Here is a 15,188-nt window from a genome sequence, read left to right on the forward strand (position 1 = left end):
ATTTTCCATCGAGTAATTTCATCCTAATTCTCCATAAATAAAGTTAAAGTTCACTTTTTGGTGAGACTGGGCATACATGGTGGTACCGGGTCACTTAATTAAGGAGTCACACGAGATTTTAAAAATAAACTGTTGGGAACATTCGGGCGATACGAAACCAACCCACAAAAATATACATTTGCTTTATGAATATAATATGGAGATTTGTGTTGAACAAACCTTGAATAAGACCATATAGTATGTTTATATCATCTCAAGTTGTTCATTCTGAAAGCGGATCTATTGATGAGAGAAATGTGTGTAAAATTATCAAGTTGATTTTTGACTATTAATATGTATTGATTACGTTACATTTGCATCAGTGCTAAAAAAAAAAAAAGTATAAACAGAATTAATTTAAGGTGAATTTTATCAACAAATTCTGCAGGCGTCACATAAAGTGTTGTCTTTTTACGGAATAGCACACACACATCGTACACAACGAGAACACTGGACACACACACACGCTTAATGTCGAGCTGTCAGCGTACCGACACACACACACCCTTTATGACCTTCGCATGGCGATGTATCAGTAACAGGTGCTTCCGATGACAAAGTCCACGTCTTCTGCAGGTAACCCTTCCCACTCAGCTGCTCCATCAACCATTAACCTTAACACTCAAGCCATGCCGTGAAATCAACTTTTAATCTGAATCTATTAGCACCTCTGAGGTTTTAAAAGGCTGTACGCTCTGGCTCAGGAGGCGGCGCAGGCAGAAAGTTGGTGGTTCGAACCCCAGCCCTTGAGTGAAGCACTGATCCACATTCTCCTCTCTGGTTGGGTTTCCTGCATTCATAAAGGATTTTTATTTGTATTTTATTTCAGACCTAACCCTTCTCTCTGTCTTTTTTTAATAATTTATCTTTACAGCTGTGTTCACTATGGTCTAAAAACAAAATCACGATTTATTCCACGTAGACTATTTCACAATTGATATTAATTGGTGACATCTGGAGATAAATGTGCCGAGTGCAGAAAGCCAGTTTGACTTGTTTACATCCAAACTGAGTGAGGAGCAGATGAAAGTAGAACTGACATGACGGTTTTGTCCCTCTTGTCCACATTAGGACATGTCCGGGTACAAGCCCAGGTTGATTTCCTTGACCAAGAGGCCGGGTAGCACTTTCGGCTTTTTCTTGAGGCTGGAGCAGGGCGAGGACGGCCATCTGATCCGCTCCCTGGATATGGGCGGTCAAGCTGAGCTGGCTGGCATGAAGGACGGAGACCGCATCCTGCGGGTTAACGGAAAGTTTGTTGATGGGCTGCTCCACTCAGAGGTGATGGGATATTAATGCGGGGCATGAATTAAGTGAGACAGGACAGCATGGTGGCGCGGGAATGACTTATTTAGGAGACGTTTATCAGACAAAAACACGTCAATGACAAACACCTTTGCTTTCATCCAACATCATTTAGCAAGAAAAGAAAGACAGCTGGTTTTTTCCTTTGACCCCAGAAGACATTATTTAAGACCTCCTGCTGTGACTGTGTTCCCCCGGACAGGTGGTGGACCTGGTGAGAAACAGCGGCGTGTCGGTCACATTTCACATCCTGGACGAAGCTTCCTATAAGCATCTCAAAACGCAGGGAGTGGACCTGTCCAACCCGCAGAGCCCACTCGCTGCTAACGGCGCGGCCGAACAGGCGCCGAAACCGAAATTCTGCTACCTGATCAAGTCCAAACTGGGTTACGGGTTTTCTCTTCGCTCAGGCAAAGGTGAGCAGAGTTTGATTTGTGAACTTTAGAATAACGAATAAAGAGAGATAACATACAAATACAGCCGTTTAACATACACAGTGAGTGTGTAGAGAAAAGATGATCTAGTTTAAACCCAAGATTACCCACAATGCAAATCACCAACAGTTAGTTTTGCCAGTACTGTTGACTTATTTATGACCTCCCTGATTGATAGCGAATATATTTCTGCTTCTAAAAATCTCCTGATGTTTTTAATCGCAGTGAAACATTTATTTCCGCTGAAATATCGCCATCTTTAAATACATTTGTGCTTTGTTTTCTATTTTTCGCGGCATCCTCTCTAGATGAACCGGGGTTTTTCATGACAGAGGTGGTGCCGGGAAAAGTGGCTCACATGGCGGGGGTTAAAGGCAAAGACCGTGTGCTGGAGATCAACGGGGAGACCGTGGAAGAATCCTCACACGATCAAATCGTGGAAAAGATCAAGTTGTCCGGCGACGGCCTGATGATCCTGCTGGCCGACGAGGAAGCACAAGAATACTACAAGAACAAGCCCGTGAAGATCGGATCGTGGTTGGCCACCATCAAGTACCTTCCACACAAGCCACGCTCCATCAACATCATCAACGGATCCGACGGCTACGGCTTCCTGCTCCGGGAGGATCCCAGGCAGACAGGCAAGATCCGCGTTGCTCTGATAAATAACACGGCAATGCTGAGAAGACTCTTGTGTTTCGACTGTGTGCTCATTATCTGCAGGCCATTTCATGAAGGCTATAGACAAGGGGGGTCCAGCAGACAGAGCAGGCATGAAGGAGGCAGACAGACTAGTCGCTGTCGATGGCAAGGATGTGGAGAAGTGCAGCCATGAGCAGGTGGTGGACATGATCAGACAGAGCGGCAGGACATGCAGCTTCCTCGTGGTCGACAAAGAGACAGACCAGATGTTCAAGCTGGTGAGGAACGTTTCCACGCTCCAACACCGTAGCTGAGACATCTCCATGACGCCGCGGCTCTGTCCCTCACAGGGGAAAGTGTCTCCTGTGGTTTTCTGTGAAGACGCGAAGACTTCCAGCTCACCACCCAGTTACAGCGAGGCCCTCAATTTACCGACTCCCAGCAGCTCGTCCTTAGCTCCCCAGGTAACGAAGGAGGGGCTCAAGCCGAAGCTGTGCACAATGGAGAAGACCTCAGGTGGCTTTGGCTTTCACCTGAACAGCATCCAGGGGGTGTGTGGGCAGTATATTATGGAGGTAAGGATCGTCCACGCCGCCATTTTCACAGAACCATTTCAAATCAGTGGTGAAGCACAAGCCGGTTTCAGGTGGTGAAGGGCGGAGCGGCTGACAGGGCGGGTCTGGAGGACGAGGACATCGTGGTTGAGGTCAACGGGGTGAACGTGGAGAAGAACAGCCACGAGGAAGTGGTGGCAATGATCAAACGCAGTGAAAGCACGCTGGAGATGCTCGTGGCCGACAGGAGCGCCTACGACCAGCTCACGGCTAAAGGAGTGGCCATCACACGCCGGCTCCTCGGGAAAACGTCTTACGCCCAGGTTCATTCTGAAGAATCTCCCGGGACCAGTTTGGAGGACAATCTAAAAGCTGCAGGCGCCAGAGAAGCAGTGAGAGAGAGGGTGAGTAGCAGCGTGGCCCAACCTGAAGCATCTAGTGAGCAGATTGATATAAACTACGACGGACAAGGTCAACGATTTATTTGAGAGAGTTCAGCAAGTCCAACGTGATCCCTGCTGAAGCACCGCTGGAGAGATGTCTGTAGGAAAATGTAGCCGGTGGAGCAGGATACAGCAAAGAGTTCAACCAGAATGCATTCTCTCACCGGACCAATAACAAACAACAAACAAGCTGATATTACAGATCTACAGTAAACCCTGAAGCGTTCAGATAGCATTAGATGGATCTAATGGACCTTTTTTATTAATCCTCTTTTTAGCATCTGTTTTAAAAAGAAGTGATAAATGAATGTTAACTATTTTAAACGACGATCTTTTATCTTTCCTCCCCTCTAGACCTCTTCTTCGTCATCTGAAGGCAGCATTGACGTGAAACTCTGAGAAGCCATCGCCATCATCGTTTTCTGATTTGACCCGTGTCCATCTAAAGTCGCTTCTTTCAATCCGTCACATTTTTCTCTACAATCGGCACCAAGGTTTTCACACGTCCAATCATTCTGACAAAGAGAGGAAGAAAAGACAGACCGAGCGCAGTTAAAGACTTCTGAAATTGACAATATAACATCTCCACCATAGCAGATGAGTGTTGCATATAAGAGGGAACCTCTACCTGCGGGCATGTGTAATGATCTGAGCATGTGTGTGCATGCATGCTGAAAATAAACTGTCCACCACTGCAGCCTTTATTTGCTGCTCTAAGAATGAAATGTTTCTGCTCTCTTTTTAAGACACTAGTAATTAAAGAGCTGTATTCCAAAATCAGAGGTAGGACAGATGGGAGCAGCACAGGACTGGAGGCTCCTTGTTGATCTGGAGCAGAGACTCTGCTTTCCAGTGGAGATCGCCACGACCAACCTCAGGCCAGATCTTGTGTTGTGGTCTACCTCAATTCGAAGTGTTTACATCATAGAGCTCACAGTGCCATGGGAGGATAATATAGGCGAGGCCTTTGAGCGGAAGAAGCTTCGGTATGCTGAGCTGGCAGCGGATGCTGAACAACGGGGCTGGAAGACCACAGCCCTCCCTGTAGAAGTGGGCTGCAGAGGCTTTGTGGGCAGGACCGCTACTAGTCTCCTCAGGGGCATGGGAATCCGGGGCCAGGCCCAACGGCAAATCATCAAAGCCCTGTCCAGTGCTTCTGAACGAGCAAGCCAGTGGCTCTGGATCAGGAGGAGAGACAACAGCAGGGGGTATAGAAGGGGGTAAGGCAGAGGGGGGCACACCCGGGACGCCAGGTGTTGCTGCTGAACCCTCTTGAGGTGTCGTGGGCCTGTTCAGTGAAACACCTATGATGGAGGGTGCCCACCTGATGACCCCAATGAAACCCTTAGCCCCTTCTATCCTGCCCTGTGATGACTATAATCCCTACCCATTTATCAAGGTAATAAAGGATTGTAACATCCAGTCCCATTCCGGTATGCAGTCAGTGCACTTTGGGTAATAACACCATATCCTGTGTTTGTAAAACCAAGGAGCTTCCATGAACGCAGACAAATGAAGTCATACAATCCCGGGTTAAACTTGCTTTATAAGCATCTGTAAATGACATTTGTTAAATGATAGTGTGAGTGACCATCATCACCTTTCTTGATAAAGTCCATTTACACCTTAAACAAAAAGCAGCAGCAGGAGTTTGCTGCAAACAGTCCAGCTCCAGTGTTCGCAGAAAAAAAAAAAAAAGACCTTTCTGGACAAAAGTCAGGAGAATTAAAGAGAACAGACAACAAGACCTTTGCATTAGTGGTAAGAAATAAAGTTCTAACAGTGTTTTGTCACAGAAGAGAGGCCCCTTTAAAAGCTTTTTTCTTTACACTATTTCCATCCAACAATCAGTTGTTCCTGATTCAGGAACAGACAGTCTATATAATCAAGTCCAGCACAAAAAGAACGCAATTACTGGATGTACTCCAGAGGTGGGGAATGGCATCCACCTCTGGATCAGAGAGCCATGTGTTTCTCCGGCGCCTGCTTGTGGGCCAGATACAGGAAGAGAATGCTCGACAGGGCGCTAACCAGGAAGATGACGTCAAACCAGCGGTGGTAGAAGTTGAACTGCAGCTCTCCGAGGACCTCGGTCACGATGGAGCGATACTCCAGCGGCATGCTCATACGCATCAGCAGCACAGAGGAGACAAAATACATCCCCTGAGACCAAGACAACAGTTTGCTTCAGCAACTGGTTGCAGGTTGTGTTAAAACTGTCAAGAGACCGACTCACCATGATCTGAGCAAAGACCAGCACAATGACATTGGAGGACTTGCTGCTCGATATTGCATAGAAGAACTAGAAACAAGTGTTAAACGGTTAAAGAGAAATCCATGGTCTGTAAGCCAGCTTAGCTTATATCATGAGATGATGTTACCTTAGTCAGGGTGATGAGTAAACCCCGAATGGATGTAACGATTATGATTCCCACCAAAATGAAAGAGATGTGTTGGGACCAAAACTTCACCTGGCGGGGAGGAAGAGAAGAATGAGAACAGCAGCGAGACGGGAAGGAACGGGAACAGAGGAGGGCGCAGCATTATCCTTACAGCTGTGCAATCTGACATGCGATTCCCATTACAGGTGTGTGTGTGTGTGTGTGCGTGTGTGTGTACTTCTTACATCAAACTGGATACCCAAGTAGTTCACGGTAATTTCGATGCCCCTTGTCACTGGATCCGTTTTTCCAACTCGATCAAACACAATGTTTATTGTGGCCTACGGTAGAGATGAGAGGCGCTTTAACAGAAATATAAAAGTACTTGGTAATCGATTACAGGTTCAGATCAGAGTTCTGGTTGGAACTCGACACCTCGACACAGCAGTGGTGCAAAAGTGAGTTACATTCTGAAAAGTGTGCAGTTGAGCAGGGAGTTAATCAGGAATGACTTATAAAGACGAAGGTCAACATGTTTATAGGCAGATATCAATCAACTAATCCTTAAATAACGATTTACTAAGCTTGAGTCTCCAGAAACTCTATTCTGGAGTCCAATCGGTCATTAATGAATAACTGAGAGTTCCTTCGTGACTCTTCTGGTCGTCCCTCACTCTACCGCATTGAAAGCCGTGTACTACGTAAAGCACATCCTCAGTAATAAAGGTGATTACAAAACAGGGCCGCAGCACGCCCTGTACCGACCGGTCAGTGACGGAAGACACTAGCATGGGTAAGACGCCGCCGGGAATGTTCTTACCATGAAGATTTTCCAAACACAATAAATGGAAAAGAAGTAGCCAAGGAAGTTGAAGTATTTCCCCTGGAATGTCTTTGAGTACTCAATTCGTTCCTAAACCAAGGAGAGGAGGCGGGTCAGATTACAGTAAGGGAAAATGACCAGCAGGTTAATATCCAACAATAACTTTACTCCAGATTCCAGCCTCCATGTCTCGCCTTGTTGTCCCTATAGACGTGTGTGTGTGTGTGTGTGTGTGTGTGCGTGTGTGTGTGCGTTTGTGCTACCTTCGTGGCTTGCAGATCCACAGTCTCCAGAAAGAGTTGCCGACTCAACTCTTCCAGAGCATCAACCTCCTGCTGGATCAAAGATAGGTCTGAAGGAAAGACGTTACAGCTGACATGAGTTACAATAAAATGATAAAAATGAACACCCTTCGCAAACATAACACATAAGTGTGAGGATACTTTCGCTGCCTGCTTGAGGCGAGGTGACGCTCTTGATCATGCCCCAGAATCCGGTCTGTTTGTTCTGATCTTCGCCACGCTGGTACATCTGCCTCCGCGTCATGGCGATCCTAGACACAACGTATCTGAGGCTCAATCATTTTCTTCCATTAGAATTGCATCATTAGATTCATCCTCGTTTTCACCCACCGTTTCTTCTTGCTGACAATCATGTCCATCGTTTGAAGCAGTCGCCTCTCCAGAGCGAGAATGTCGCTGTCTGTTACATTTCTGTGGAAAAACGCCAGAGCAGGCAGCGTCATTCAAAACGGCCCTAAAAATTCACCTTTCAGGGGGGGCAGAAACGGAGATAGTCATCACGACTCTCTCCGGATCAACCCCCCACCCCCTTTTTTTGTCCACCTACGTTGTACATATTATGTGTCTTTTTAATTTATTGTTATTTTGCATCTGTGGTGTAATTTATTTTTAATGTATTGTTATTTTGCATCAAGTTAGGAATCTAATATTCGTTTTATTTATATTGTTAAATGTCGATGATTTATGTACTAAGGACTTTCAACGGAAACAAGACCGCAAGGGCTTTTTTGAAATGCTCCTCTTAGACAGGATGTTTGACTGTACTTGTGCTGTAATACATGCTACTGTCTGACTATTTGTACTGTAATACATGCTACTGTCTGACTGTATTTGTACTGTAATACATGCTACTGTCTGACTATTTGTACTGTAATACATGCTACTGTCTGACTATTTGTACTGTAATACATGCTACTGTCTGACTGTACTTGTGCTGTAATACATGCTACTGTCTGACTGTACTTGTGCTGTAATACATGCTACTGTCTGACTGTAACTGTACTCTAACATTCCCATCTAATAAATATATTCATCATCATCATCGCACCGGCAGCATGGCGTCCAAACAGGGGCGTGGATCAGGACGTCTCATAGGCAGACCTCGTTTAAGAGGATGTTTGACATGACTGATGACGGTCGGAGTAAAGCCGCAGCTGAGCTTACCGAAGGAAATATGACATATATGTGTAGGGACAGTTGACAGCACCAAAGCCAGACAGCAGAGCCATGAGAGTGACCCCGATCACACCGACCCGACTGATGAGCTGCTCAATCGACAGGATGCCTGGAGAAAAACAGACGACAGGCTGAAAACGGCTCGGCTACCGCTTCACTCGCTGTGGGAGCGAGAAAGGGACACGCACTCACCGTGCTTCGGGCTGAGGATGGGAAACGGGTCTCCCAACTTCCAGAAGAAATACATGAAGGTGAACCACACCATGCAAGCAAATAGAAGCCTCTGCCTGTGCACTGCACAAAGCAAAAGGCTTTCTGTGACACAGGATTCATCGGTTATTTCAAGCGTTTATTCTCACTGCTGAGCAGCCGGCCGTACTTACACAGGCGGATGTTGCTGACGACGAAGTAACCGATGTAGAAAGGCACCACAAAGATGAGAACCAGCAGGATCACATGGAGGTTCAGCTTCCAGTGGAAATACCTGGAGCTGAGGCAAAGACGATTAAAAGCTGTCGCAGTAAAACCGCGGGTCAGATCCCGCAGAGAACGCACTCACCTGCTGCTTAAGGCCCCCAGAATCTCAAAGATGATGAGCTCAAACATGGTGCATGAAAAAGCAAAGGTGACAGAGAACACCACCTGGACGATGTACTGTCGCACCTGTCAACAAACACCAAAACAATGACAGCCGTCGATACAGATACAAACGTGCATTTGTTTTCTCATCAGAATCACGTCTGAAATAAATTCCTCGAATAAGGGCAGACCTCGTAGTCTTTGAAAAGCTGCCGCATCGAGAATAACCAGCCAAAGCCGAAGAACAGCGCCTAAAGGGGATTAAACGGGGATTACTTGAGGGAAGACATTTGTATTTGTCTCACTTGGCCAGCTCGTAATTACCTGTGAGGTGAACATGATGACCGAGTCCACGAGAAACGACATGTCTCGAAAGCAGCCTTTATTCAGCTGATCCTGAAGGCGTAGCTGTCGAGAGAAGTTTCCCTCCGTGTCGACATGAAATCACCGACAGACCGGAAAACTAGGAAATGTCTGTTATGATGCTATTGAGCTCATTTTGGAAGCATTTGTTGTTCGGCTGCTCAACGTTATCGCTCAGCAGGTACGTCGCCAATAAGCTTCCGACCACCACACTTCCGTCGAAGAATTATGACGCGACAAAACCCAATTACAATACAGTATTACAAAATTAGACAAAACCGGAATCGCTCTGTAAATTATTTTTATTCATGCTAAAACACAAACTTGATAATCTTATTCAACGATGTTATGTTCTGTAGTTCTTCTATCTATTTATAATTGTGACATTTACCTACAGGGGGCGACAAAACAACACAATTGCCGATCGCTGCTTTAGTAGAGATGATAATGCTACTACGTAATTCTGCTGCTGCCATGACTACTACGCTGACTACTTACTGCAACTACTAATAATAATAATAATAATAATAATAATAATAATACGACTACTAATAATAATCATCATCATCATCGTCATAATAGAGTGGGAACAATTATATTCTGTATTCTTCTACTCTTTTTATAAACAATTATGTGTAACTCTTGTCCTTGTCATGCTTTAACATTTAAATGTCAATACAACATTTTCTAAATGTTTTGAATGTTGACAGGTTTTATATTACAAATTGCATTTCTCTTCAGTTGTAATATTAATATGTTTATGAATGGTTCCGGCTTTCTCGTTCTCCTGAAACAATGCAGCGCTACTCTCTGAAATGCACTGGAGGTCGCTGTGAGTGTGACGCTGGCGTTTGGCTTCAGAAGCCAACCGGAGTTCTGAGCCGCCGCCGGTTTTGTTCATTGTGCTGCTGGTGCGCTTTTCTGCAGTGATGCCCGAATAGACTGCTGGCCCGGGTCATAAGGACGGATAAAATGTTACTGGGGTAGACCGTCCTCAACGGATGTCTTTTAGGAATTAGAAAAAGTAGAGGTGAGTGTCTAAATATCGTGTTTGTACAGTTTATGAGTAGAAGAGCAGAGGGGAAAAGGGTATTTTTTAATTGTTGTATTTGGTGTATAAATTGTTTTAAGTAGTTAATTAAGTCGTTGCAAGTTGTTTCAAACTTAAATGTTATAAAATATCTGATCACTTTTAACCCCGCTGATTCGGGATTGACTTAAATTTGCGTTGCCTCCCAGGGAATAACTGAATTGCTGGCAGCATCTAAGGATCACGAGAAGATGCTCCAAATTCCACCATAACGTCAAACGTATGTCTGGATCACGGCTGGATCAACAGTCCTTTGGGAGTCCTGGAGTTCAAATTGTGCTGAATCAGGCACCGAAACATTCCCGTCTCAGTGCTCACCCTTCGCCCTCATTGTTGAATGAGCGATGAAGGCTACGAGGAACGCTCTGCCGCTGTGCGTACTCTTACTGGTGGTGAGATGTCTTCACGGTAAGTAAGCCATGCTCATAATAAAAGATCTGCACAAACTCTAAGCAAGGATTTGAACAATGTTTGTCATTGGGTGGACGTTTCAGGCAGGGTGACAGCGCCGGCGCGTCTGGAAGCTCCAGTGGAGAAGCCTTTCACTCTGACCTGCAGTGTTTCACGGGATCGCGGTGAGTCTCTGAGGCAGGTGCGCTGGCTGGACGTCCACAACCAGACACTGCTGACCCACCAACCCGGGCTGAAAGGCAGCGTGAGTGGACAGCAGCACGTGGAGCTCGCGTCCTCTCCGAAGGACAGCTCGGCGATCACCATCCGCAGGGTGGGCTTCCGGGACGAGGGCTGCTACACCTGCATCTTTGACATGCATCCGCCCGGTTCAAAGCAGGGACAGACCTGCCTCGCTGTTACCTGTGAGTAAGGCCATTGAGGACAGGCAGCCCACAGCATCACTCTGGGTTGTCTCTATGAGGATATATTCAGTTCAATCAGTTTTAAATCGACCTATTTTCTTCTACTGAGTAATTTGATCTGCATTTATATCTGCTTTATTGTCTTATGATCCGTTTTTTGATGAATGAGTGAGACCACATCTATTTGCATGTTAGACATTTATTTGGTCTAATATGCAAAGAGATGCGTTCTCACTAAATCTGACTTAAGTTTATTTGGTGAATTGACCCGAGTCTGCTGTTTTAGAACATCTGATTATAATTTCAGTTAAAACAACATGCTGTGATTGATTTTGGATATTTGCCCCTTTACAATCGAACAACCCTGAGACGTTACTATTCTCAGGGATGGCTACTGCTCTATGCAGCCTGGATATCAGCAGTGGTGATTCCCAAAAAATCAAGACATCCTTAAGTTGATGATCCCGTAGAGACTTGGATGTAGTCATGTTAATAAAGCGCTGAGCTGCAGCAGGTCAAGAAGGACTTTTCTCCGAAGCAGAAACAGCTGCTGCAGATTCCAGTCTGCATGGTTTCTGTTCAGGGGGCTTCGTGTTCTTAATGTTTAGCTTTGTGCTATTTTTCACCCTCTGTCTCCTTGTAATGTTTTTTCTTGCCTCTTCCCTTCATTCCTCACCCTTTAATCGGATCATGGCCTCTTTATACTCCTAGCGCAAGTCACTGGCGGCAGCAACGTGACTGCGGTGCGAGGCAAGAAGGCCCTCCTGTCCTGCTCCTTCGGTTTGCCTGAAAAGGTGCAGCAGATCCTGTGGAGACATTCGTCTGCACGGGGAGATTCCACAGAGGTGGCCTCCTTTGCAAAGCGTAGCGACGCCATGATAGAGCCGCCGTACCAGGGGAGAGTTTGGCTCAGCGCCTCCCTGTCTGACAGCCAGCTCGCCATCCAGCCCGTCGCTATCCAGGACGAGGGATGCTACACCTGCCTGTACACGCTCCCCGACCGGGAAAAGAGCGCCAGGGTTTGCCTCACCATTTACGGTAAACATATTTTTCTAATTAGCCATTAGTGATTGTTTCAGAATGCATTCATAGAAGGGCTCACAAAGGAAGGAAAATAGACTTTTGTAGGGTGAATAATGATAATAAAATGTCTCCATGTAGAAGGTCATCTGTATCTGATCAGGCACCGTCCTTTGAAAATAAATCGGAGACTTGTTTTTTTGAAATCTCCTTTGATTGAGTATGAGACAACTGGAACGTTTGACCTTTTGCACCAAATGTGTTTGGAGAACAAATCATGTGATTTGGAATCAAAGCCCGGAGACCGTGATGATCCATCGAGATGACATGTTTCACTCTGGACCAAAGTCAGGCGCTCATTTATGTTCTCAGACACAAGCTGAATGCATCATTAAAACAGTCTGAACAAAGAGCTCCAGGGAAGCTGTTGCCGATGAGTTACGCTGCTTCGCTTCCCACTGGTGTCCCACTCGTGTCCCACTCGTGTGAACCAGCTGGACAGCCGTGAGGGAATCTATCCTGCATCAGGTCCACGAGCTGAGAGGACTGGATCATGCAAAGATTCAACCCAAATGTTGGGAGAGGCAGGTACCCCTGGGGTTTAGACAGGAATGCTGATCTTTGCTTCCTGAATGGCTCTGCTGCATGCTTTCCTTTGACAGACTATGCTATACTGGTGGCTGATCTGTTACCACACAAACACAGAAGGGTGTGTCCATAAGAAAGAATGGAGCATTAGACGGAATGACGGCGGCAGGGAGCGAGGGAGGGGGTGCATGACTGGGTTAGTGTCTGCAGCAGACACTGATTCCCTCTGTGCTTTGTCTTTCTCTCTTTTTGCTCATTTGTGTTCCCTCGATTTTCCCCTTTCTGTCAGTTATACCCACAAACAGATGCGCTTTTGTTTTAAGTTGATCCGTGCTGCACGCCAGGTGTTCCTCAGGTACAATTCGTGTCAGCTTTACCCCCATTTCTACTCTGCAGACAGTGGCAGCGATGGTTAAAGGAAATCCAAATGCGCTTGAAAAGAACGGATGTAAGTGAGGCAAATCATAATAAATCTTCTACAACCAATGGAATTAAAATGCATTACAGGGCAGCAAAGCGTCGTTACATAAAAGATGTGACGTATTAAACATATTGTAAATAAGCACTGCGAATAGTGGATTCTGAGGGGGGACAAAAACACAATTCAGGTGACTGATTTGGTGATAAACCACTTTCATGTTTGTGTCTTGTCCCTGCTGGTACCTGTTGGTATTGGGTATTAGATATTTATATTTTATGACCCACCATTAAATCTGCTACGCTGCAGTCCAGACAGGGTTTTCCCAAGGAGACATTCGAACTATAAAATATCTTTGACTCCACGCGTTCTCGCCAACATAAACGTTGCCGGTTCCAGTGCGTCGCATTCCTTGCTCGGCCCCGAGAACAGTAACTTAAAAGTTCAGGAATCCACATACCTGAACCCTGAACTGATCCAGAAGCTTCGAGGATATTCTCCAGGATCATCACCGTGATTTAACCGAAGACAGCCTGAACACGCAGAGGCTAAGCCAACGCAGCAAAAGCCTCAGAGGTTTTTGACTTGTGCATTAAACACGGCAAAATGGATCAAGTGAAGAAGAATGAATGTAATAAAATGCACTATATCAAATAATGTGTTGCTTGGCAGAGCGTGTTCCAGTGAGCCGGTCATTCATGTTGCCGTTAGAGTTAGATTTAGGTTTGGGGTTATTTTTTCAGGGTTTAAATCCTCTCCACTCGTCCTTGGTTGTGCATAAACACGTTCCTGAGCCTTCCTATGCTGCTTCTGTTTTCTCCCAGTGCTGCCCAAACCTCAGGTGAGCTACAAGACTACCTCTCCGGGTGTGATCGAAGCCAACTGCACCTCGGCGTCGCGCCCCCCAGCAGAGATCGTGTGGAACGTAGAGCGAGATAACCGCACTCTTGGGCCCCCCGTGACCACACATCTCCCCCAGGACGACGGGACCACTCTGGTCATCAGCACACTGTCTGTCCAATCTGGGCTGCTGAAAGACGTGTCCGTCAAATGCCTGGTGCACCACAAAGGGCTCGAGTCCCCGATCGCTGTATCCATGAACACAAAAAGTGAGGTGACATCGCTCGACTCTTGCTTACGCCACATTTCTGACAGAAATTCTGTTGTTGTTGTTGTTTTTATCCTCCTGCAAAGCAATGTTTCAAACTCAAATGACCTTTATTTGTATGAGAATGTCACATTTAAAAAAAGAAAGAAAGAAAAAACGTAATATATTTCATTTCATTTATATATTTAAAACAAATCATGAATGGTCTGATATATTATTTACTTGCTGTTTGTAGTAAACAAATCACACAAGAACAGCATGAAAGCCTCAATGCAACATATTTTCCCCAAACGTAGCACAAAATCCTTCTTAGCTGACAACGGTCTCAAAATTCTTCACGCCTTCCTGAAGTCCTGGGACTTTTCTGTGTCTGCATCGTTCAACGATAACGGTGCATAAAAAGGAAGTTGTGATCAGACTAGCATAGCTACAGACACTGATATACACTTAGCTTCTAATAATATTTAATCTAGATCTGCAAAGAACAGGTTTAACCCCAGTAATATATTAATGTTTTTGGAATGTGTCCTTTCTCTCCCCAGTTGGGACGGCTCTTACAATCCTGATCTCAGTAACGACCGTAGCAGCGCTGCTGGTCATGTCCCTTTGTTTTTGCCTTTGGAAGTGTTTCCTGCGCAAAGAAGGTGAGACTAGCATTCTCAAGGTTTATATCAGGCAGTAGAAGAAACCAGTGTCGCACCCATCTACATCGCTACGCTCGAAGAGGCTGGGTGGTTTTAGAATTCCCTGTGAGGAGAACAATCTGCGATTGATTAAAGTCAACGGGTCACTGGAGAGGCAGAAAAAACCTCCTTATGTTTTGCATAAGTATTTTAACAAAGCATAAAATCTGTAAAAAAAAAAAAAAATAATAATTCAGATCATTCTGATCTTGGTTCCAGCAACACTGGATGTAGACAGATGGGAAAGATGAGGAACATTCCACAGGTACAAGGTTTACCGGTTATGAAAGCAAATCCGTAAGAGGCTCAGGCATTCAGAAGCAAGGATGGGGGGAGGTTCACCCTTAAGGTTCGGCCTTAATGAACACGGGTTGTGTGGATGATGCTGGGGCTCAGAGCCGCTGTTATTGTTGTGTGTTTATTTT

The 15,188-nt window shown here is 45.6% G+C and overlaps 3 protein-coding genes across 3 annotated transcripts; 2 read left to right on the forward strand and 1 right to left on the reverse strand.

The window, feature by feature from the left end:
- Nucleotides 1-1,113: 1,113 nt before the first annotated feature.
- Nucleotides 1,114-3,906, forward strand: LOC137914845 (Na(+)/H(+) exchange regulatory cofactor NHE-RF3-like). The gene is made up of 7 exons (XM_068758342.1): nt 1,114-1,320; nt 1,547-1,760; nt 2,087-2,419; nt 2,502-2,698; nt 2,771-2,995; nt 3,067-3,378; nt 3,772-3,906. Exons 1-7 carry the CDS (start codon nt 1,114-1,116, stop codon nt 3,814-3,816), a joined length of 1,533 nt encoding a protein of 510 aa, XP_068614443.1. The 3' UTR covers nt 3,817-3,906.
- A 946-nt stretch (nt 3,907-4,852) lies between these two features.
- On the forward strand, nt 4,853-14,762 carry LOC137914841 (OX-2 membrane glycoprotein-like). Its single transcript, XM_068758336.1, has 6 exons — nt 4,853-4,857; nt 5,056-5,093; nt 10,626-10,946; nt 11,658-11,984; nt 13,797-14,081; nt 14,623-14,762. Exons 1-6 carry the CDS (start codon nt 4,853-4,855, stop codon nt 14,760-14,762), a joined length of 1,116 nt encoding a protein of 371 aa, XP_068614437.1.
- Nucleotides 4,972-9,044, reverse strand: LOC137914839 (Golgi pH regulator). The gene is made up of 14 exons (XM_068758333.1): nt 9,003-9,044; nt 8,870-8,929; nt 8,659-8,762; nt 8,483-8,589; nt 8,292-8,393; nt 8,088-8,208; nt 7,254-7,334; nt 7,065-7,174; nt 6,885-6,973; nt 6,619-6,711; nt 6,044-6,139; nt 5,799-5,888; nt 5,654-5,719; nt 4,972-5,580 (listed from the first exon to the last, which is right to left on the reverse strand). The coding sequence occupies exons 1-14, from the start codon at nt 9,042-9,044 to the stop codon at nt 5,374-5,376; spliced, it is 1,368 nt and encodes a 455-aa protein (XP_068614434.1). The 3' UTR covers nt 4,972-5,373.
- Nucleotides 14,763-15,188: the final 426 nt, after the last annotated feature.

Source organism: Brachionichthys hirsutus, unplaced genomic scaffold, assembly GCF_040956055.1.
Source record: "Brachionichthys hirsutus isolate HB-005 unplaced genomic scaffold, CSIRO-AGI_Bhir_v1 contig_919, whole genome shotgun sequence".
NCBI lineage: Eukaryota > Metazoa > Chordata > Actinopteri > Lophiiformes > Brachionichthyidae > Brachionichthys > Brachionichthys hirsutus.

Coding starts and splice junctions, on each gene's coding strand:
- LOC137914845 (XM_068758342.1), top strand. CDS start 1,114: ATGTCCGGGTACAAGCCCAGGTTGATTTCCTTGACCAAGAGGCCGGGT. Junction 2,996..3,066: donor GTGGGCAGTATATTATGGAG/GTAAGGATCGTC, acceptor AGCCGGTTTCAG/GTGGTGAAGGGCGGAGCGGC. Junction 3,379..3,771: donor GAGAAGCAGTGAGAGAGAGG/GTGAGTAGCAGC, acceptor CCTCCCCTCTAG/ACCTCTTCTTCGTCATCTGA.
- LOC137914841 (XM_068758336.1), top strand. Junction 5,094..10,625: donor GCAAACAGTCCAGCTCCAGT/GTTCGCAGAAAA, acceptor TGGACGTTTCAG/GCAGGGTGACAGCGCCGGCG. Junction 14,082..14,622: donor TGTATCCATGAACACAAAAA/GTGAGGTGACAT, acceptor TTCTCTCCCCAG/TTGGGACGGCTCTTACAATC.
- LOC137914839 (XM_068758333.1), bottom strand. CDS start 9,044: ATGTCGTTTCTCGTGGACTCGGTCATCATGTTCACCTCACAG. Junction 8,763..8,869: donor AGCTTTTCAAAGACTACGAG/GTCTGCCCTTAT, acceptor GTTTGTTGACAG/GTGCGACAGTACATCGTCCA. Junction 7,175..7,253: donor ATTGTCAGCAAGAAGAAACG/GTGGGTGAAAAC, acceptor CGTTGTGTCTAG/GATCGCCATGACGCGGAGGC.